This window comes from Corapipo altera, unplaced genomic scaffold (assembly GCF_003945725.1).
Source record: "Corapipo altera isolate COAL_440 unplaced genomic scaffold, ASM394572v1 94, whole genome shotgun sequence".
NCBI lineage: Eukaryota > Metazoa > Chordata > Aves > Passeriformes > Pipridae > Corapipo > Corapipo altera.
This window is the reverse complement of record NW_020884950.1, coordinates 1086418-1110096: the sequence shown is the minus strand read 5'-3', so window position 1 is coordinate 1110096 and position 23679 is coordinate 1086418. Positions and strand designations below refer to the sequence as shown.

General features: G+C 47.2%; 1 protein-coding gene across 4 annotated transcripts in view; it reads left to right on the top strand.

The window, feature by feature from the left end:
• The window catches only part of SERTAD2 (SERTA domain containing 2), a 79801-nt gene extending 69112 nt beyond the window's left edge, over nucleotides 1-10689 (top strand). For all 4 annotated transcript variants that reach the window (XM_027663072.1, XM_027663071.1, XM_027663070.1 and 1 more), the window contains one exon: nucleotides 5104-10689. In XM_027663072.1, coding sequence (XP_027518873.1) covers nucleotides 5108-6052 — 945 coding nt within the window. In that variant the 5' untranslated portion in view covers nucleotides 5104-5107 and the 3' untranslated portion in view covers nucleotides 6053-10689. The remainder of the gene's footprint in view (nucleotides 1-5103) is intronic.
• The last annotated feature ends 12990 nt before the right edge of the window (nucleotides 10690-23679 follow it).

The following is a 23679-nucleotide window of genomic DNA, read 5'->3' as shown; positions in this document are numbered from 1 at the left end:
CCCTTGTCTTGCCAGTTGAACCCAGTTGGCATAAAGGGCCTTTTTATTTTGGTCCTGGAGCTATCTGTGCCAAATCCTGCTTCTGCTGAAGTCAGTAACAAAACATTCATTGACTACTGTTGGGCCGGGATACAGCCAATGGAACCCTCAAGGATGAAGAGTGAGGTATGGAGGAAAGTTGTATTTCATATGCCAGAATTGACACAGAAAGCACTTGCATAATTCACTGGATAGGTTCTCTGAGAAACCCTGGTGAGGTTCACTTACACTTGAGGTGTGTGAAACTTTGTTTTGGGAATGAAATGTGCAAACTCAGTATTCTCATAGCATTTTGGGGGGCTTTTATAGGGAGCTTTTGTGTTGAGGGCTTTTGTTGGGGGTTTCATGCACGTGTCTGAAGTAGTGTTTTGTTTTAATTTCCCCAAGTTGCCTTTTTCTTTTTCTCTCCATTTTTTCCCCCTGTGGTTTTAATTACCCAAGATTTCAGAAAGTAACTGGTCCTGCGTCAAACTCCACTTCTCGCACAGGCCCCTGTGGTTCACACCTGTCTTTCAGCATTTGGCTGCGTGGGGAGGAATGATTGCTCGTGGACTCTGGGATTGGGTGCTTTTAGCTTTTTGAGCAACATGGTGTTGGTTCTAAAAGTGAACCTCACTCTATTCAGCTGTTTGTCCTCTACACTGACCAAGAGGGTGGTGTAAATCTAAGAGTGGAAATATGACTTCTTAAAAACCCTTTTCCGTTGTTCTTGGGGTTCAGTTCCTCTTTCTTTTTGTCCTTCCCATCTGCCTTGATGAGGAGGGAGAGCCTAGTGGATTGTAGAATTGATTTCCAAGAAGAGCCCTCAGTCTTGAGAGACATTTAAAACTTAATTGTTAAAAGTGTTTGAGAATTAACATTAAAGATTATTTTTATTATTGGTGAGCCAAATCACTTTTCCTCTCAATTTTTTACATATCTGGTGCTTTTTTTCTGCGCCAAACTCCCGATTGTTAAGGACTTCAGGAATAGTCCAGCAGTGACAAGGTGTAATGTCCAAAGCACAATCAATAAATATAATACTCTCACAGCGTGCACGTACCTCTGTGCTCCAGAGAGCCAAGGATTCGTCACTAAGTGGGCTCAGAGACGCAGGCATTGCACAAGCTTTCCTGTGTTTAATCGATGATGGTCGACTCCAGAGAACCATCCGCTCCAGGCTGATTATCTCTTCTGCTGAGCCCCAACTACATTTTTTCCCAGCTCTGTCTGAAAAGCATGCAGAGCCAATAAAAGGAAGCTAAATGACATGCAAATGAAAAAAAAAAGAAAATATTACTTTTGTTTTTCAATTAAGAAAAGACAACTCCCAAACAATGCTAGGGTTTCTCTGGCGCTGAGGCGCGTGCAATCACCCTAAATGGGCAAAAAAGCACGTTGAATCTTTCTCAGCAACAATGGTTTAGCTTTTGGTTCTGAGTCTTCCAGAGCTGGAGCCAAGTGGTAGATTAATATTGGGGAAGATCTCCAAGTAACTCCCCCCACCCCAATCCCCAGATAAGTGCAGCTTTTCCATTCATTGTCTTTCTTCAGCTTTCTGGTTCCACATACCTAAGTAACATTGGAAACTAAAGTTGCACACCAAACCCTGCAGCACCCTTTATTAAAACAACAACAACAACAAAGCGACGTCCTGTCTCAGCTCTTCACACTTGACCTCAAAGTGATGTTTAGCGGATGGATGAAAATGCAGCAGAAATACATCTGGCTGAGGTTGGTGCTCAGCCAAAATAGATGCATGAAAGACCCTCCACGAACGTGCTCCTTAATCTCTGCCTGTCCAGTCTTGCATTTGGGTGGGTTGCTGTTGTCTGGCTGCCCCCGTTAGGGCTGTATGACTTGGTAGGACAGCTCTGTCTTTTGACACTTGGCGTGGTGCAGGTTTAGCTCATTTTGTACTGATCTTTGGTCAAGCTGATCTGCAAGTTTGGCATTTTCGTTTTCCTAGCAAGAGCTTTGGCTGGGAAGCCTAGGAGCAAAGTTTTTGAGATGAACAGAACTCAGATCAAATGCTGGTATTGTACAGCTTCCTTTTTTTAAAAAATAGTATTCAGTGTCTTAAAGGCATACAAAACTGATCTCTTTAATGTAGGTGCGATGCTGTTGGTTGAAGGAGGGAAGAGATGTTTAGAACTGTAAAGAACAAGCAGGCAACATTGTCTTAAGCTCCCGTGGTCAGAAACTATGTAATTCCTTTATGAAGAACTAGAGAAAGACCTGCAAGCCCACAAGCATGTCTGCTTTTACCAACTCTATCAGTTGGTCTAAAAAGATACTGCCTCCTTGCTTCACTTAGCATGAATAAAGTGACTTATGGAAACCAGAGGAAAAGGTTTTTTACATTTCCTATTCGCATGCCAGAGGAGAAGGGAATAAAATAAAACTTTATAAAGCTGAGAGTCTAGCGGTGCTCATTTGAGCCCCCTCCTCGGGGGAATAAACCCCCCATGCTTAGGCTGGCATCCTGCTTTGGTGCTTTAGTGGTTAAACCCTCTTCTCAGAGAGTATTAGTGGGGGAAAAGGAAATTGGAAGTTGTGCTGAAAAGCTAGTAGGTGAAACTGGGAGTTGCCTGATCTATTTTATCTTTTAAAAGGGCAAGCTCTGAATCAAGCTACGTGAAGATCGAGTGAGGTGTGAAAACTTGACAGTCACACATACAGGAAATCTTGAATCATTTCTGAGCTTCCTGGAAAATGACGTAGTGAGGTTATCGTGGCGTTTACTTAATGATGATGCCACAGCTCTTAACTGATCAGCTTAAAAAAATGTGTTAACTACCAGCACCTCACTCTTGGGTGGAAATGGGCTCGATTGGGTTCTGTGCTTGATAGGGTTCATTTGAAATGCTTCCGATGTTGCCTGTCAATAATTAATAACTGAGTGCAGGGAACGGAGCCTGGGCTGTTTTCTTTATTGTGGGGGAAAAGGTTTGCTTTGTACAGTGGATGTTTGTATACATTCCTGGCAGAGGCTGACAAACTTCAAAACTTTTCTAGTCCCCAAGCCATTTAAAAACGTCGTCTTTAAATAGAGTATTGCGGAACGAGCATTGGTATGTCTTTAGGACAGAGTCTGTCTTTTTTCAGGGGGAGGAGATAGCAGGAAGAGATGAAAAACTGCTACCTCTCCTCCTAACGCCTTGCTGCTTTAAAAACGTGCTGGAATTGGGCAGGGGTTTCGATTCTTGCTAGCCTGATCCTCCCTTTCTTGCTCTGTCTGTCCAAAGTGGAAGGAAATGTGTCCACCATGAACATTTGAACAGTAAAACCCCCCCCTCACACTCCAAACCCATGTGCACAGCTCTGGAGTAGTCTGTGGAAGTGACACTAGGGAGCAGAGAAAAACCAGACTTCGGCAGTAGTGCTAAATTTCAGAGGTTTTGTTCACCCAAGATTCCAGGCGCGGGAATTGCTGGTAGCTGGCCAAGGAGCTTGGATGGCAGCCTACCTGTTCCTCAGCTCTGCTCAGCTTGCTCCCTCCCCCTGCCTTTCTTTTTTTAATTGCATAATATGCTAGAAAATTATCTGGATTTGGGACTTATTTTTAACCAGAAGAGGCTCACTTCACCCAATCTGATTTTGGATTTACCACCCAGCAAATGCTTTCTGAAGCCCTTTTCTTCTGGCTTCTTTTGTCCCCTCTCCTGCTTTCCAAAGGACTCTTTGCTCTTAAATGTTTGTCATTCATTCTTGGGTATGTTTGTAAGTCCTTACCTACGTTGTCTGTCTGCAGAACTGGTGTATGACCATCAAACTGGTGGTAGACCTGCCTGGTGCAGTCATTTCACAGCCACCAATCCCACTGGGAGAATTGGGAATTATACTCAAATAAGGAAGGTGGATTTTGTCTCCTACACGGTAGATACATTATATGAGAGGAATCAGGTTTGGGGTAAAAATCTGTGTTGGTGTTGCAACTTCTTTCTGGGTAGCTGTGGCTGAAAAGCCTCTTCTACTTTTTTTTTTTTTTTTTTAAACAAGGCAGAAATCTTCATACCATTTTATTAGAGTTTTGTTAAACAGAGAGCTAAAATGTTAAACACGTTAAAATGAACAGGGAGCTGCCTGAGATCCTATTAAAAGAGTGAGTGGTTTAGGGCTCCAGTACCTCACCACTGTACCTAGGAAAATGAGAGAGGAGAACGTCAGGTCATGCTATTGTCACAGCACAGCAATTCCTTCATTCCTCTGCATTTGGGGGGATCTTCATGTCACAAAAATAATGGTGACAAAATGAGGTTGGGGCTGTGCTGTGTAGAGGAGCATTTCCAGGTGCTGTGAAACATCCTGGAAGGGATAGCACTGGGGATTGAACTGCCCTACTTAATCTTAGCTCAGAAATTATTTACAAGGCGGGGCAAGTTTGGTAAAATCCCCTTTGTTTCCTTCAAAATCTGCCATCTGACCAACAGCAGAGTGTAGTGCAGAGAGTGATCCTGGGGATTAGACTAAAAGACTTGACAGATCTTCTTCTTTATCTGTAATTTATCTAATTCTGAGTGCAGTAACTGCATTTCCTGCTCTGGTTGTTCAGTCCTTAGGCAATCAGTTAAATAAACCCTTATGCGTATATCCTGGTGTACCGAAGGGCTGGATCTCCCAACTTCTCTGGGAAGGTTTCTCTTAATATACAATTGCTTGAGCCTTGCTTCCCTTCCCCTGCGAGCAAGCTTTTGAATAATAAAGGAAATTCATTGTAAGAACCTTGGTGCTTTAAGTTTGTCTTCCCAGGCATAGCACTGCATCGGTCAGGAAATGTAAAGAAACATTTAAAGTACAGTGTCTGTAGCCTGTGCACCTCTGTGCAGATATTTGGGGACCATAATGTATGCAAGAGGGAAATTTGCTGCCAAGCATGCAAGATCTTGAGTATTAGGGATGCTGTTTGAATCCCTGCTTGGAATTTACCGGCATAGCCACACCGAAACAGGATGGACTAGGGCACTGCGTTAAGGCGGCTTCTGCTTCCTCATCACGCTGCTGTGGGCCAAGACTGAGTTGTTTGTGTGGACAGTGTGGCACTGGGCTTTGCTGTCTTCATGGGTCTCCTCTCTTTCCTTTCAGATATATGTTGGGGAAAGGAGGAAAGCGGAAGTTTGACGAGCATGAAGATGGGTTGGAAGGCAAAGTGGTGTCTCCCACTGATGGTCCCTCTAAGGTGTCTTACACCTTACAGCGTCAGACTATCTTCAACATTTCCCTTATGAAACTTTATAACCACAGGCCATTAACCGAGCCAAGCTTGCAAAAGACAGTTTTAATTAACAACATGTTGAGGCGAATCCAGGAAGAACTCAAACAAGAAGGCAGCTTGAGGCCCATGTTTGTGACCGCTTCCCAGCCTGCCGACCCTCTCAGCGACAACTTCCGCGAGGCCCAGCCGGCGTTCAGCCACCTCGCCTCCCAGCCCCTGCTCCCCACTGACTTCGTAAGCACTATGCCCCTGGAATCCTGCCTCACCCCAGCCTCTTTGCTTGAGGACGACACTTTTTGCACTTCCCCGACTGTCCAGCACGATGGTCCGACGAAACCACCACCTCCCGCTCTCCAACCAGTAAAGGACAGCTTCTCCTCAGCCTTGGACGAAATCGAGGAGCTTTGTCCAGCACCTACCTCCGCAGAGGCAGTAGCAGCCGAAACAGCAGCCGATGACTCTAAAGCCCATCCCAGCGAGTCCAACATCCACAAGCCCGAGGGCCTCCCGGAGAGCAGAACGGCTGAATCCAAACTCATGGACTCTCTACCCAGCAACTTTGAGATCACAGCTTCCACAGGTTTCCTCACAGACTTGACCCTGGATGACATTCTGTTCGCTGACATTGATACGTCCATGTATGATTTTGACCCCTGCACGTCTGCCACGGGGGCTGCCTCAAAAATGGCTCCTGTCTCAGCAGATGAGCTCCTAAAAACTCTCGCTCCGTACAGCAGTCAGCCAGTAACTCCAAATCAGCCTTTCAAAATGGATCTCACAGAACTGGATCACATCATGGAGGTGCTTGTTGGGTCTTAAAATATTAGAAATATAGCAACTTCTTGGTTTTTTTTTTTTTGTTTGTTTGTTTGTTTTTTTTAATTTTAAGTACCAGTATATACACTTGGTAGTATTTCCATAGTTCCTCCCAGCCCCAATTCACAGCACTGTGCATGCATCCTTGCTTGCCTTTTTTGAAAAGAAAAGGATCACACTAGTTTTTGCTTCGAGCAGAGTTGGAGTGCCTTCATCCATGTATGACCACTTCTAATGTATTTTTTTTAAAGTGGTTCCTCAAGGAAGACCGAATATCCTGGTATAGGAAAGAATATGTATTGTAGACAATGTTATGTTATTACAAAAAAAAAAAAAAAAAGGAAAAAAAAAGGTGAAAGCTAAGCACAAGGATTATGTTGGGGAAAGCTGTAAATTGCATGTGCATACTTGTCTATTTTTTCTATAAGTTTTATTGCAAGAGGTAAAAAATTTTATTATTTAGATAATCTCAATACCATTTTAGCCCTGTATAGGTTGACTTTAGCAATTCAGCCTTTTGGAGGCATTAACCTGCTCCTCTTTAAGTGTTGCATTTACATGGCTGTTTAGAAACTGCTGCCCAAATTTATTTTATATTTTTGTACAGATTCTGCAGTTTATGATATTGTTTTTTCTAAAAACAAATGCTGTTTATACACACAAAAAATAGCTATTTTGATAGGATTTGCTCACATAGTTCCTGCATAATTCAGATGTACAAGAACCACTTGTACTTTTATACAGAGTTGTAATGTTTTATATGTGTATGGTGCAAAGAGAAAATTGGATCAAATAAGCCTGCAGTCGGTTTCCCTGAATGCAAACAAAAAAAAAGTGCTTTAAGAAAGGGCTGGGAGCTGCTTCTGTCGGAGTTTCACAAGTGTTTGCTCCCTGCTGTACCCACTGCGCACTACTGTGATTCCTGAAACTTAGAGCCATGTCCTTTTCCAACACGTATGTGAAGCAGTTGGCAGGAAACAGTTGTGGAACTTCCCCCAAAGAGGTCCCTGAGCGCTGCTGTGGCCGCAGCTCCCGCCCCGGCACCGGGCTGTCCCCAGGCCCGCCCACGTCCCTGTGCCAGGGCATCCATCCCACCAGACACGGAGCCTCAACACGGCGGCACATCAACACTCCCTCACCTGAAGCTCCTGGGAACGGTTTTGGCAGGGAGCAACGTGCCCATCACCCACCGAGAGCCAATCTCTCCCGGAAATCCTCCTGACTGATGGGCGCGGGCGGGAGAGTGGGGCTGAGCGTGCCCACCCGCCCTTTCTTGGAGCATTTCTCCTCCCCTCTCCCACCTCACTGTGCTAAGTGCTGAAAAAAGGCAACTTCAGTATTACTGCAGTGAAGCTCATCTCGTACCTGCACTGGATGGACTTGCTTTAATATCCATTGCTGTTGAAACTGGAGCCAGTCGTGTGACATCACTTGGCATCTCGTATAGAGTTGGGTTCTTGTATCAACTGTGTTACCTGCTTTACACTTTATAGACCCGTTTTACAACGAATATACAGACACAGCTTTCTATGCATGGTCCCCTTCCCCGTAACACCTGAGAAGTCTTCTCCTTACTGCACCAATAGCTTTGTTTTGTTTTGTTTTTTTTTTTTTTAAGTTCATTGTGGTGTACATTTAATTTAAAAAGAAAAAAAATGTTTGCAATGTATCATGCCTATTGCTGAAGTTGCTACGGCATTTTAGTTTTCCAATGGTACTTTAGTTGTTGAGTGCCGGTTACAACCTGTATTGTTGACATGCCTATGGCTTCTTTAGGAATAACTTTTATATTTATTTAAGAAATTTTAAATTATGTTTTACGTCATTTGGCAATATTCAGTCAGTTCTGCTCCCTTCTTGTCATGGAAGAAATTGGGTCTTGCCTGCCTTTTAAGGAGGCGGCTTTTATTATAAATTGGCACTTTAAAACAGGCCATATATATTTATTAGTATATAGATAGATGTAACGTAGATATGCACACAGACACAGGATAAAAGCAAATACGTTTTTGCAATGAAGGAACTCCTAATGGAAATGAAATGCATTGTGTAGAGCTGCAAAACGTGCTTCTGGCTCCCAGGGTGAGACATGGGGCTGGGGGAGGAGAGGGGGGAGGCACTGGCTGAGGGGGTGGGTTTGCTTTCTTCTTTTTTCCCAAGCTGAACTGGGTGAAGCAATGGGATGCTGATGGATTTGCAGGAGTATTTCCTTATGCAGCCTAAAAAGAAAGTTACTGCTTCAAACAGAAAGCTACCATTGACCAAGTGTAGCTTGAGGGACCACGGGAAGGGAGGGGTGGGGAAGGAGAAGGGACAGTTTTGGCTCACACCTGGTCCTTGCTCAGCCACAGTCCTCGGTCCTCGTGGGAGAACCAACAGCCCTGCCTGATTCTGCCCTTCTGGTACCTGGGAACGCCTTAGACAGGGGTGTTATCTGCACAGACCTGTAACACCACCAGTTTCATGTGGTAACTTGGTAGGCGCTTGCCTTGCCGTGGTTAAAAACTGGTTTGCAGTATGCTGGAGCTGCCATTTTTTGGGGGGGGGGTTACATATTTACACAGTAACATAATTACACAAATACTACAAAGGCAAAAGCTCCCATCAATGCCGTTTTTGGAGACCTGTGTTAAGTGGGGTTAGTTGAAGGTTTTGTATCCACAAAGCTCTGAATCCACTTCACCACTTGGACGATGTCTGTGGCTCCTTGGTGCTGAAGCACATGTCCTGTGGCAGAATCCTTACAGGAATCCCATAGGACAGAAACATACTTGAGACTTATGAGACTCAGCAAAAGGTTGGGAAGGCTGGTGCAGGCCAGGACAGGAAGGGCTTGGTTGTGACTTTCTCCCTGCACAGTCACTGGCTGTCTCTAGTTTGGCCTTTGCCGTGGTCCTGTCAGCAGCCATGCATGGAATTTCTCTGAGACCTACACCAGGGATGGAGATAGACATTAACGTGCAATGAAGTGACAAGATGGGAGCAGAATAAAAGAGCTTTGGATTTGAAGTGATTTTTTTTCATAAATTATTTATTCTTTTTTTTTTCTTCTGTAAATATATTTATTTTATTGTGAAGCTAACAACATCTGGATTGTAACATGTACAGAATGTATGGTAGGAATGTATCCTCTTGTAGGAATGTAAATCTGTATGAAAAAGGGTATGGGAGCCAGATTCAGAAAGAATGAACTGAGTTCCAGTCAGGATATGCATGGATCACAGGATTATTTTTTCCCTACACTCTTTTTCTAATATGGGTCTGGTTGTTTGAAATATGCAAAAAAGGTATGGAGGAGGGACAGTTTTAAGTTCAAAATTAGTCCTAATCAGGCTCCTACGCCCATCAGCTTCCTGAAGGGGGCCTCCCTTGGCACGCTACAGGAGCAAATGCAATCACCTCCATCATGCTGACCAAGAAAAGGTTGAAAAAGGTGATTTGTTTGTTTGTTTGTTTGTTTGTTTTTTAATTTTGAACACCCTTGGGAGGCCCAGCAGAAATCCCTGGGGCTGGACAACTGGAGTAGGCAGCAGGATGGTACCTCCAGCCCCAGAAGTTGTGCCAGAGCTGACACCACCTCCTTGCCAGGAGGTAGGGCCAGGCAGAGGGTTCGCCTGCCCAAATCCAACCCACTCACGGTGCTCTGTGCATCCAACCAGCCAGTCCTCGGGCACCACAGGTCCCTCTGGAGTCCAGCAGGATCCCACAGCCCTGCAGGCAAAGGAAGGGGAACGTCCCTCTTGAAGAAGCAGCCTTGAGAAGCGTTGTCTATAAGTGCATCGATCTGGCACCTTCCTTGCAGCCAACTGGAACAGCGCGACAGGAAAGCCACTCTCTGGAGCAATCACTGTCAGGAGAAATTCAGACCTTGTGAAAGGTAATTTGGTTTTTTCCTCAATGCTGCGTGGTAAGAGCCTGGGTTTTTTAAAACTGATATTTTGAATCCAAAGTTTACACTTTTATTACCATTAAATTGAGTAAATCACAATGGATCCTGTCTGACAAACTGTTTAATTCACTCTGGCATGTTGTGAACTTTTTGTTCTTGTTACAGGGTTTCTTTTGATTTGGTTTTGTTCTTTCCCCTTCCTCCCCCCCCCTTCAGGTTTCAGTATCCTGCTTCTGTGCAAGTTGCTTTTGATATTCTATGAATTAATGAGACTGAACATTTTAAAATAAATTAGTTCTTTTTAAGCACTTTTTCTTTTTCTGAAAATAAGCCTAATGCAAGTTCTGGAACCTCTTTAAAAACACAAATCGCAGACAAAATCCCAACCTCAACTCCTGTCTAGTTCTGAGCATATTCCATACTAGTGCCTGTAAAGGCCAAGATTCTGGAAAAGGTGTAAATAGTGTGACATGTTCAGTGCATGGTTGTTTGAACAGGGCTTGTTATTGTCAAAAAAAAAAAAAAAAAAGGAAAAAAAAGAAAAAAAAGAAAAAAGGCTGTATTTCCCCTTCCCCTCCCACAGACCTTAGAGCTGTGCCTTTTCTATGCAATATTACAGACATCTGAAACCAGATTACTGTATTCACATGTAGGTATGGGCTGTAATCAAAAAACAATTGGACAAATGTACATGGAAATGAGCAGTCTTACTTTTGTAGTTTTATATTATACAATAAACAATTAAAATAAATTCTGACTTTGTTCTTTCCCTCCACCAAAAAGGAGAGTCAGGGGAAGACAAGGACCCTATGAGTGCTGTAGGAGGGGGGCTGACAAGGGAGGGACAGCTCAGTCTCACACCGCTTTACCTGACAGAAGTATCACCTTGTGCGAGGGCTGTTCCTGGCACGAGGCTTTCGTCCCCAGCACACTGTGGCGGTTCTTGGACTCCGTGTGCCCAGGGATGCTCAGCTCTGCTGTGTTGTGAGAGCTGCAGCCCTGAGCTCACACCGTGTGGTGTGAGTGGCTTCCCAGGGACCCGCTGGGCTGACCCAGAGCGAAACCTGCCCAGTTTTAATACGTATAATGCACTGTCCTTTAGGGCATTAAATCCCAGCAGGAAACATCTGATACCTTAATCCACTGCTTCATTTATCAGTGCCCTCTTCCCCCCGCGGCTCCTCCAGGTGCCTGGTGTTCGCTTTCAGTGCCAGCCAGGAGGGCGATGTCGCCCCTGCCTTTTGGCTCAAGCCTTTTGTGGCCGCGCAGCACATGAGTCACCCCCCCTCCCGCCCCCCCCCCGGCGCACGCCTCGCCCGGCCTCCTACACCCACAGGAGCACGACTGCTCCATTTTGGATTTGCAGCGAGAAACCGAAATCCAGACGGAAAAGCGGCGAGTTCTCCGGTCCCCGACGTGCCGCACATCAATAACATCGCGGCCGCAGCGCCCGGGCTCGTGTTACCGGCGCGGTGGCCGCGGGCTCCGCACCGGCTGCCGCCCCGGGCACGGATGGCTGCGGGGACACGGGGCCCGAGAAGCGCAAAGAAAGGGGAAGTGCGAGAATCAAAGCCAGCCCGGGCATTGAACTTCCCGAGTGCTCAGCAAGCGCCGGGCTCAGAGGGGCGAAACGCACCCTCCCCCCCCGGGGCCACGGAGCGAACGCTTTTCCCCCGGTGGCTCAGCTCCATTCCGGGCTACACCGGCCCTCGCCGGCACTGAGGGACTGGCAGCTCCCATACGGACATGCCCAGGTGCCAGTGCGTTGACCCGAGGCAGGACGTGTGGGGATGCCGCTGTTGCACTCGCAAAGCTGCTCTGATTTTGTTGCCACCTACCTTTCAAGAGCTTATTTCCTCACTTTGTGACTTGTCAGTAAGAAATGGCTCCAGCCCACAAAACCAAGACTCCGCATAGAGCTCTCCCTAAGCGGGCAGCTTCCCACCCACTCCAACCCTCCAGCTTCCCACCTCAGTGAGGGCAAACCATCGCTCTCGGCTAAGATGGGGTACCCCAGGCGGGGAGCTGCATCTCCCTGTGGTGTTTGCACCAACCAGAGGGAGCTGCCAGGGACTTGTCTGCAACCAGCCCTTGCTCTGAGCCTGCCCGTGCAGGGGGCAGGAGGAAGCAGGCTGCAGTTTGGCACAGGTATCTCACACCAACAGCACACCAGAGTAAAGCACTCACCGTGCCTCTCGAGGTCACAGGAGTCTGAGGTACCCTCAGGACTGAAGAACAGTCTCTCCCTCCTTCAGGTACATCTGCCCCTGTGCCCCAGGAGTGGGTTTCCAGGCAGAGGAGACACTGCAGCGCTGAGAGCAGTGATGGCCCAGGTCTGCATTCAGCTCTGCTGCTGCTCAGTATCATAAGTCAGTGCAGCAATTCCACAGCTGACAAGAGCCACATTAAGCTCCTCTCTGGGCCAACTAACTGGAATATCAGGGAGTCTGGGCCAGGCACCCACCTGCTTTCACAGACCTTGTTCAAGCTTGTGTCATGTGGGCAGAAAGACACTTAAACGCAGCACTGAGGCAAGGAGGGGATGGCGAAAGGCACCCTGTGCATCACGCTCCTGGTGCCCTTGTCCAGGAGGGATACTGTTCCCTGCCTCTAACCTGCACATCCGTGTGGGACATGTGTTCCTCCCAGCACTGGCAATAGGAGTGAGTCCTGCTCTCAGCCCTGCCTGCACAGCACAGCCAGCTCCCCTGGACCACACACACCTCACACTCACCAGGGAAACCACAGCAGGGAAAAGTCATTGGGGAATAAAAGCCCCTCCAGCCACAGGCAGTGCTTAGTAGAGCTGCTCTGAACCACAGCTAACCCATCAGCTGAGACAGGTTCCTTGGGATGCTGGCTCCATGGCTGAGCTGTGCAAGGAGCTGCTGCTCCCTGGTCCTCCCTGCCCCTTTCCACTTCTCCCCTCTCCTCTGGGCTCCTTCCCCTCTGCTCCTGCTCAGCCCATGGTCCCATTTGCCACCATCACCGGTGGATGCAGGCTACTCTCTCTGCCTGGTCCCTGCGTTCATCATCTGCCTACTCTCCAGGCAGCTCCCTCCTTTCCACAGCTCCCCTCCCTCCCCTTTTGAAGAAACTGCCTTAGCAACTGGCAGCAGGCCAGCAAGATCATGGGTTTTTCCTCCCACCCTTCCTTCTCCTCCAAAGAACAAGGTGGCCGGGGAGGGGGAAGGAGCCATAAGAACTGATGTGCTGTGGCCACAGGGGCTCTGTGTGTGGCAGTGGGCTGGGCACACCTACTGACTTCCACACCTCATCCTCTGGGACTCAAGCTCCAGGTATGCCAGGTGCTCCAGGGTCAGGGCAGAGAGGTTTCTTTCCAGTCCTCCTTCCCTCTCCCTTTTCCAACCAACATGTCCCCAAAAGCCAGCCGATTCCTCCCCAAATATCTACAGATCTAGAGCATCTGCCAGCGGGAAGGCACAGAATGAACAGCTTTCAAATAGCCCATTTGCTGCAAGGATTTCCTTCCATTCTTCTGGCCCTGCCTTCCCCACCTCATGCTACTCTCCCTGGACTATTTCCTCTCCTGTTTCCTCTCCTTTTCCCCCTATTCACTAGGCTTCCTCCCCCTCGCCCTGTCCCTCCCCTTGCTTTCTCTCCTTCATACAGTTTGGCCCACAGCCTTCAGTACTTGCTCCTTTCCTGGTGTGAGTGGGAATGACATGGATTTTGTGCTTGTGCCAAGCTCTGCATTTATGAGAGACAGGGAGGGAAAAGAAAAAAAAAAAAAAAGCCTGGAAGTTTGCTAGAAGACAATACTCAGGTAAGTTAACATTGGTCTTGTTTTCCTTGCACACTGCCCTACAGTGTGCGTGGGGAAGGGATTATTTGGGCTGCTCCAAAAGTAATTTACTCCCATGCTCACAACCCTTCAGCATAGCTAATTTGGCAGCCCACTCCTGCCTGCTGCAGGGTCTGCTGGGGTGAGGCATGGAGGGACAAAACCCTCTCCCCCTTGCTCTGATGGCAGAAGTAGGCACCTACCTACTTTTTTCCTGCCTGCCAGGGCTTAATATCTTTGCACTGAGTGGTCTGCATCTTTTCCTCTGCCTGCTCTTTTTGGAGGGAAAACTTGGTGAAGCAGAACTGCCTAATATTAACCTTAAATTAAGGGGAGTGGGGGGGAAAAGTAGGAGACCGCACTGAGAAAGATCCAGAGGGGAACTCGGAAAATCCAGTGGCTGTGGATAAGGGGGGCTTTGAGTCCTGACTGGTTTAGTAGCAGCCTTTTCAAGCAAGGCCTGCAGTTGGCTCGGGACATGAACAGGGGGGTATCTATTTCCAGGCATTTTAAAGCCCAGCCCTCCGCTCCCACACCTCTTGCCACAGTGTAAAGAAACTGCTTCTGCCATCCTGAACTGGACTGGTTGCCCCCAGCTAGAGAAGATGGACAAGTTAATAATCTAATTCCAGGGCTGAAGAGCACCTATTTTCACTTTGGAGAACATCTGTTCTGTATGTAACTCCATTTTTAAAACAGCAGAGTACCTGGTGCAGGTGCACCAGAACATCTTACCTCCCTCAACCATCTCACCTCAACCTACAGCAGCAGTGGCTGCAGGGATACAGCTTTAGGCTACACCAGAGTTTGAGGAAGGTCGGGTGAGCTGGCATGTCAGACTTTGGCTTTCACTGGATGAAAGCAAGAGTAGGATCTGGGCCCAGGTCATATCCCCCAGGAGGAAATATGTACAATTGGAAGCAGCAGCAATACTCAAAAACCACACAGGGCTGGCCAGTGCAGCCCAGAGATAATCCAGCTCCAGCAGCGAGACTTGATCCCAGTCGTGGAGCTTTTGTCCAAGGAGGGGCTTGGGGGTCAGGAGCAGCTCAGCTCCAGGATGGGAAAAAAAAGCCTTTAGGGGTTACCTGTGGATGTGAGTGGTCTCCACATACAGCAGCTGCTCTGTCTCCAGCCGTCGGACACTGTGCCACAGGGAACACCACGGGCACAGACCCGAGCTGGCCGCGCTCCAGCGGCATCACCGTCACGTTCCTCGGACCAGTTCCTCCCGCTGATGAACCTCGTGAGCACAGTGACTCACAGCTGCCTCAGCCAGGGAGGGAGAACTGGATCGTGCTGCTCTGGGAGCCAGGCTGCTCCCACCTTGGAAAGGAAAAGGATTCAGGGAAGGAATAAGGCAGGGGAGCTGGGGAAGAGCTGAGCTTGCAGTTTGCTCTGCAGATGCAGGCGACAGCTCTGGTAGAAGCGATGCTGGCAGTGAGGCCACCCTCATTGAGATGACACTCCCCCCCCCCACACACACACTTGGCAACAGCCTCAAATAGAGCAGAAGTTCTAAGCAGAGAAGTGCTTAGTGTACCTCTAGTGCTACAGGTTACTCCAAAAACTGCGTGGCCTCGCCAGTCTCATGGCTTATTACCTACTACAAACTGAATTCTGGATAGTTTCCTTTGTCCAGTCCAACTCCAATCCAACAACAACAACAAAAAAATTCATCTAATCACCTCTGCCACTCAAATTGGGCCATTGAAAAGCCTTGACTTAGCAGGTCAGGGATCAGCAGGACACCCAGAACTGATTGCAGGAAGGAGCATGATGATGATTTGTACATCCCTGGTGTGTGTTGGGGGCTCTGGGGATGGCAGTGATGCAGAATGGCAGCTATAGCACAGCTCTAAGAACTGTGAGCTGCTGACAGACACTGTAGGAAGAAAGTGAGGGCCAAAACATGTCCAGTGAATCATCCACTATGAATTGGTTCAACCAGTTTGAAGTCCCACACACGAAAGCAAAGACAACCCAGGACTTTGTCATCCCAGGCAAAGGAGTGGGGGAAAAAGGGAGAGAAACGTGCTGGGCAGGAGGGACAACTCTTCAAGTTGGCCCTGGTGATGAGCTTGGAAAGATGGCAAGTCCCAGCTTGTTCCCTCCTGCCAGAAATTCTTACTCCTGCCTCCTCTCCCATGTCCCCTGCCACGACCTTCCTGCCTGCTCAGCCGCCACGCAGCCGCTCCCTCCAGGCAGGTCCCCGTGGGGAGCAGAGGTGCATGGGGTGAAGAGAACAAGGCTGGGGAAGGAGAAGGGCTCCAAGGGCACTGGATTTGCCAAACTGAAGTGTCCTCAGAAGGGATGGGAGAAAAACCAACCTTCCCCATAGTCCATGGACTGCTCCTGGGGGACAGCAAATCCACCTGGCTCCAACTAACTTCGTTTCATACCTTGACGCAAGGCAGGGTTGGTGCTCTCCAAAGGTGATGGTAAAAATAAATCTGATTTAAAAATAAAGAATAGTCCTCTCCAGGAAATCCTAGCTTGGCTCAGAACAGGCACGGTGACTCCAGCCTGCCCAGCACCCCTACCCAGGCAAAACCAGCTCTGGTACCATGTCTGGGTGCCAAAACGCACCCAGCTGGCTGGGAAGGACTCAGTGGGACAGTGGCACAAAGGGAAAATTGCAACCTCAGAACATTCACACACAGAGCCTGTTTTCTTGTGCTGCTCTAAATGCTCCAATGCTTCAAGTGAGAGGCATCAAGATTTAAGCTTAAATTAAGATTTAAGATAAACAGCAGGAACAAACCCATTTGGCCCAACTCCTTTCTCTCCAGTAGACTTGTAATCCAGGACCAACAATTTCTGGTTATGGTGTCTGTTTTAAAGCAATTGATCTAAACTTTTTTCCACCAGTTTCAGTAAAACAGGCAAACTTGTCTGTTGTTCCAGAATGCCCTGTGCCATCTGCAGATAACTCTCCATACAGGGAAAGGTACCCTGACGAAGAGTTAAAACAATCCAACGGTTTCATGTAATACATAATTTATCACCCAGAGTAACCATAAGAAGAGCGCTTTTTAAATGTGGGTTTTGACTGTGGTTAACCCTGAAATTAGGGACTTTTCTTGATTATTGGACTCATCTTTTTGAAGTACAGCTATCCCCAGAGCTGAGCTCAACTCTGCTGCTTTAAACCCATCTCCTAACGCGATGCCTGCTCCTCACACAGCCAAGTGTTGCCTTTAGCATAAAACAGGTCCTGCAACTGTACCTCAGCCAGCAAAGGTAATACCTGCCATGAAAAAGAAGAGTTAGAAAACATAACTTTGTAAAACATTGCCTCCTTATTAACCCAAGGGAGAAAAACCAGGCGCTTACTCAAGGTTTACTGTCCCAGGCAACCCTGAGAAGCAGAATAATTTCCCAACATATAAACGGAGGGCTTAGGGGCAGCTGCACCACATAAACAGTCACGGCGGGGCTCTGAAGTTTCTATCAGTATATGGGATATAAAGCTGGGTGAATAACTGATTTTTCGGTTCGCTGGCAATCCTGAAAAAACTCTCTCTCAAAAAAAAAATTCATTTGGGGTCGACTGAAACAAATGTTCCACTTTGACTCTTCAGCCCTTTAACAAAAGTTAGTGCCGAAGATCATTCTAAATGAAAAGTTGCTTCAAAGAGGAAAATCTCAAAGCCTTTTATTTGGAGAAGGCTGAAACAAAATAGGTTTGTTTCTTTTTTCTCCAGATGAAAAAAAAAAAGAAAAAAAAAGTGTGGCAAATCTAAACTCGTAAAATGTTTTCGTTTTGCCAAAATTTGCCTTTTCTTATTCAAGATTTTAGCCAGCTGCAGTACAACCAATTTACACATATAATAACTTAAACAGAGACAACAGTAATCCTGATGGAATACAAGTTCTTTTTTTTAAAAAAAACTAACCACTGCAGAAATGTCCCGAAAGTGAAACCCAGCAGAAAGTAAGCTCAAAACCACTAAGCTTTTCTTGGCTCGGCAAGAGAATCTTATTAAGTCTCCGAATCATAGAGCCCCAGATTTGGGATGTTGTGAAAATTAAATTAGTCTTACTTCTTATTAGCAAGGCAAGAAAGGAACCAGGAGATTAGGATGCAGCAACTGCCATTGTGAGCCAACTTTTCAGCGTGTTTCTGCCTTTCTCCTGCAAACCCACAATTAGTGGTGTTTGCACTGTTCGGTGCTATTTTTAATCTCGGGATGCAGGTTCCTGACTTTCCACTCAGTCTAATGCAAATCCAGGATTTAATGCCATGCCATGGTGAGATTCTCATTTCACTTCCTGATTTGTCTCATTTGAAGCCTCTGCTTACTTGTGCTCTGTAGGTGCATCTACTCTGTGGCTGCAAACATAAGATCCAGGGCAGCCAGGAGTTAAACTCTTGGGATAGAGAGGGAGGAAAGGCATCCATCCATATGCATTTCCAGAGTACAAGTGGGATGGCCTCACCCCTCTCCTGTTTTGCCTTTTGCTGGAAGTTTAATATTTGAGTTTGCTGGCTGCAGAATGGCTCTGATGCCTTGGGGAACAGAGCCTGGCCAGCTGGGACAGGAACAGTGCCCTACACGTGGGACCAGAGAAAGAGATGGGATTTATCCAGATTTATCCATGCTTTCATTCAGAATACAATGGCTTCATGTGCCAGGGAAGAAGTGGGAGCAAAGCACTGTGTTTTTCTAAGTGCTGTACTTTTAAATTAAGCTGGGCTGTAGCACAGCTCGCCTTCGTAATTCACAGCTTCCAGACATCCCACCACACTCCTCACTGAAAACAGCAGAAAGCAAAGAGCAGATATTCCAAATGTCACACCCAAGCCTGGGTTTAAAACAGTAGAAAACAAAATAGATGTGGTTTTCATATGTCATAAACAGACAAGGACAGACAGTGACAGTTTGCTGGAAATTGTTTTAACAGACCACAGCTGAAAGTGGATTTAAACCCAGAGAAATCCTTGGAAGGTAAAAAAACAAACCACCACCACCCAAAGAAGAACTTGGACCATCTCAAATCACCACTACACTATGAAATCATAGCCTTCCCAAGGGCAAAGTCCAAAGCAACATTTAATAAGCCAATACTTCCATTTATCATGAGCTCATTTGAATACTACAGTTCCTATGTAATAAATCAAACCTGACTGCAGTGTTATTATTATTATTTTGTTTAAATAGCACCTTTAATCCCCGAAGAGCTGGCTCTCAGCACAGCAGGGTTAGAGGTCAGCAGCTGGGCAGCACAGCACCTCTGGTCCCCAGGCCATGGTATATCCAGCAGGTGAGGTGGGAAGGGCTGTCCTGATTGTCCATCCTCAGCTCTCCTGGGAAACAGCACTCACACCAGGGAGAAACCAGTCATCTTCAACCCCACCTGGAATGAAAGGAGCTGAAAATCCCTCCAAGGGGGATGTTGCTTTTAGCTCAGCACAGAGAGGAAGCTCAGGGAGCTCCAGCACCAGATAGTTCCAGTCACCAATTCTGTCCTTCAGCCAAGGACAACAGGATCTCATCCCTTCCCCATCCCAGGTTACAGCAGGTTTTACAGAGTGCCTTCCTAGCCTGAGCTAAATTAAACAATAAGAAAGCTTGGTTCTGTGCAGAAGAGCGTGGGGAGCTGGGAGTTCCTGAACCCAGGACCTCTGCAGTCCTTGGCCACATCCCTGGAGGAGACGAGTTGCAGGGAGCTCCCGGCACACACATTCCTGCCCCTTGCACTTACCCCGGGTTTCACATCTCCTGTGCTGCACCAGAGGAACAGAGATATCCTCTTGTTCCAAATCTCCCCTCCACAGCCTTCTGGAAGCTGAGCTTTCCCCTTGTCAGAGGTCTCCAAGTCCAGGGTGAGCACATGCAAATGTAGCCAGGATGGATCAGAGCCCAGAGACTCACTTATTTCTTGGAGAACCTGGGCCCTGAGAACACCAGAGGCCCAACACCGCCAGGTGAAACCTACAGGAGATGGGATGTGGTGCCACTGGTTTTCCTTCCAGCAGAGGACAAAGGGCACCCAAACCACCACTGCAGCACCAAAGATGAGCAGCTCCCACGTGCTGCAAAACCCCAGGCACTGCACTCATGAGACACATCTGTCCTGGACCCTGGCACCAACTCAAATAGCATCCAGCACCTCTCAGGATAATCCCAACTGCAGGAAATGTTTCTCTGTATCAATCATTGTGTGTATGTGTCTAATCACATGTAACTGTATTGTAGCTATATAAAATGGGCTCCTAACAGCAAACTCTATACAGGGAAAATGGTCTGGGCAGCATAAATTATACGAACAAAAGCAAATGCAAATCCTTATCCTTCAACACTTCAGTTGAAGTGTTTTGCTAGAGAATCCAGCCTTGGGTTCATCAGCCTCTTCTCTGGCCAGCTCCAAAGAGGCAGCAAACAATCACACTGCGACTGTAGCATCACTCCTGACCCTGGCATTTGAGCCAGCTCTTTTTGCAGGGAAAAGACACCTATAACTCACGAGCTGCACTTCTGCAGCTACAACAGCAACTGCAGGAGAGCCTTTTCCTCCCCCCTTGCTAGTTAATTAGTTTCCCACCCGTGAGTTTGTTTTGCAGGAGAAGAGTAAGGCCTACCTCTGTCTTGCTTTCCTCTTTTCCAGGGGCAGCTCTATTTTTAGGGAACTTAGAGGAGCAGCAGCAGGTTCTGCAGTGCTCCGTCAGGCAGGAAGGAAAAGCAAGGCGTGTTGAAAGTGGAGCATGAACTCCCTTGTGGTCCTGCCAGCGTTCCCTCACCCACCTCCACCTGTTTGGGCTGCTGAGGAGAAACTGGAGCCTATTATCAGGCCTTTTACTTTGTCAGGTGTTCCCTTTGATGTAAACTCAACCACGATCAGATGTGCTGATGGCAGCAAACAGCCAAAGAGAACCAAACGTGTAAACTGCACAGTGACCTGCAGAGATTAGAGCGAGCAGGGCCGGAGACAAATCGAGAAGATTAAACACCAACAAGCTGAGAAGTCTTGGGAGAAGCACCCAGGGAGACAAAAATAAGCAACGCAGACAGAAAGTAAGAAAACAAGGCAGACCAAGGATTGGATAGATCCTACTAATGCATAAATCAAAGTCTTCCCCTTCCTTGCAATCGGAACTGTTCTGGTAATCTCAGTGTCCGCAGAGTCCCTTTCTGCTCAGTAAGCTCAAGGAAAGCCTACCTGGAGCTAATGGCACACCTGATATCAGTCTTCTAGCACTGTACCTTACCCAAGGACAGAGGACCAGGAGGCTTGCAAGGCCAGAAAATCCCACATCTAACAGGATGCAATCCCATGCTGTACAGCTTCCCTTCCCGCAAATCTGCCCCTGCCTGCGGCATGACAGCACTTTGCAAGGTTTTCTTAAAACCTGGAGAGTAGGGCTCTGCTTTTGAAGGTGGAAATATTTAATTTGGGGCAGGATGGCATACCACTGCATTACTCCATTTTTCATCTGTTGCTAGTAGCGATGTCCTCACCCTGCAAGCTCTCAGATTTGAGGACCATTACTGATTTAGGACCACTTAGCAGTATGGTGGGGACAGAGGGTATTAAGACACCCAAATTCGTGGGGGAAAACGACACCTAAGAAAAGTACTTTTTCCACTGATCAACCTTTCTGCAGCTAAATGAAAACTGATGCCTTATTAACAGGCATATCTACCTTTCAAATCCCAGTTGTAGACAGCACTTTCTGTATGCCTCAAAAACTGAAGTTCTCTAGCAACACCAGCACAAGAACTGTGTAAGTTCCTCCTATAAACATGCTAAGATCCCCCTTGCCATTGTGCATCACAGCTCTTCCCACTGTCACTTGTAAACCAGGGCAGCAACACTTTGTTCACACTTGCAAAACAAGAATGCATTTTCAACCTTGCTGACCAGAAGTGGCAGAGTAAGATCAAGATGTCAGCGAGGCAGATTTCTGCACACTAGGCCTATTATTTGCTAATGAGATTTCAGCTGTGATCCTCCCGACTCAAAACACACTTTAGAGATGGGAACACTCAGAAACAGGTTGCCAGTAAATCCTGAATTCTCTGCCCTGATGCTGTAGTGTGGCCTGGGCAGTGCTACACCTCATCAGAGCCAGATCACCTCACTGGTTATCTTCCTACACCCACTCCCAGTCTCAGGGGAAGGTAGCTTTTCATGAAGAGATGGGAATTTAAGCACGGCCACTGCAACATTTCAGTCATGTCCTGAGACAGGCTGACCTCCATGGTGCCAACATGGTCCTCCAGTGCACTGCACAAATTAAACACAGGGAATAGGAGCCTGTGCCACCCGCAATGTTCCTACAAGCTGGAAAGGATCAAACTCCCTACCTCTTTGGTCCTGGACTAGGGGAAAATTGGCTTAGGCTGCCTCTTGAATGAAAGAGTTTTCCTAAGGACTGAGCTCACACTGCCAGCCTGCTAAGGAGCTGCATTGATTTGAAACCTAAAGGACAGCTGTTTGTTCCTCCCTTTCCACTCTGCTTCCTCCTCCCCAGCCAAAGGAGGGGGAAAATTGCCAGAACAGACTTCATCTAGGTGGCCAAGGATAGAGAGAAAGGGAAAGGACATCCCTTCAAAATGGAAAAGGGGGGGAAACTGTACCCTTAAGAACACAAAGCAGCCATACAGCTGCGCCTTTTGCCATTGTCAGAGGGAGGCAGCTCAGTCCAAGAGAAAGTGGAGTAACCTGCAACAGCCCTAACAGCTGCAAAACACCCATTGCCAGCTGCATGTTGCTTCTTAACTCGCTTCAGCATTAACTAAGTGACAAAAGACTTTAGTGCTCCTAATGAAAACACAGTCCCTGTATCCAGTAAAATAACACAGCCTTGGAAAAAAACCCAAACCTTTTTGGTAGTAGAATTCATGTGTAAACAGGTTTCAGGTCCAAGTTGCTGAGATCGGGGAAAAAACATTTGATGAGATTTGGGGCCAGGAAGAGAGAGGAAAGGGAGGATTTGAAGGTGTGTGGGGGACAGTTCATGAGTGCTTTTGATTTGTTTCCAAAATACCCATGTTTTCTATTTGTGCTAAGGCTTCCTTTAAGAGTTTAAAAGCCAAAATGTGATCCAAAAAGGCCTTATGGGCCCTGAGTCAGCCTTCGCATTTTTGAAAGAGCCTGTCAGATACTTTCCGCTCTGCTCTGAACTCTTGTGGAAGCTGCTCCCACATCCTTCTCCAAGGCTGCTGTAACTGAAGGGCTTTACGAAGAGATTCAGCAAATCTTGTTGCCTCATCTTCTGTAAACTCTTTGGACTGGCGAGCATAAAGGAATAATAAAAAAAATCAGCAGTCCAGCTACTCATGGAGTGTCTGCACACAGCTGCCAGTGTTCACTTGCTCGTTCCAGACAATCTCCTCACACACTTCTTTTCCCCAACTGAAAAAGACCTGAAAAACCAGCTCCAACCACAGCAAAAATTACAAATCAGACAGTACCACAGCTCTGCAGACCTGAGTAACAGCCCAAGGGGCCACCAGAATAGAAATTAGACAGACATTCTGCCATGGCCACACACGTCTTCTGCATATCCCCCTGTACCTCAGTCTGCTCCTCTGACCATAGAGCTGTTCACTGGTTTTGGAAAAGCATACTGGGATAAAGTTGTGTGACAGAAGCAGCAGGACTGCCCTCCTTTCCCGTGTCACTGTGGTCAAGACTCGTTGCTGTCTCAAGCAATAGGGCAGAACATTATTAGTTTTCTTTTAGCTATTTATACCAACAGGCTGCAGTTCACACTTGGAAATATTACTGGGACCAGCATTGGAGAAGCCAATTTGTCTGTTTCTTTCACTACTACTAGAGTTGGGACTCTGTAACAAATTCCCCGAAGTGGCACAAGGTGCTGTAACCATGACACCAGAAGTGGTTGGGGTGGGATGGGCTTTTCTCCCCAAGATACAAGTCCAGAAGGTTTACCCCTCCGCAGAGCCAGGCCAGCTGTGACACACT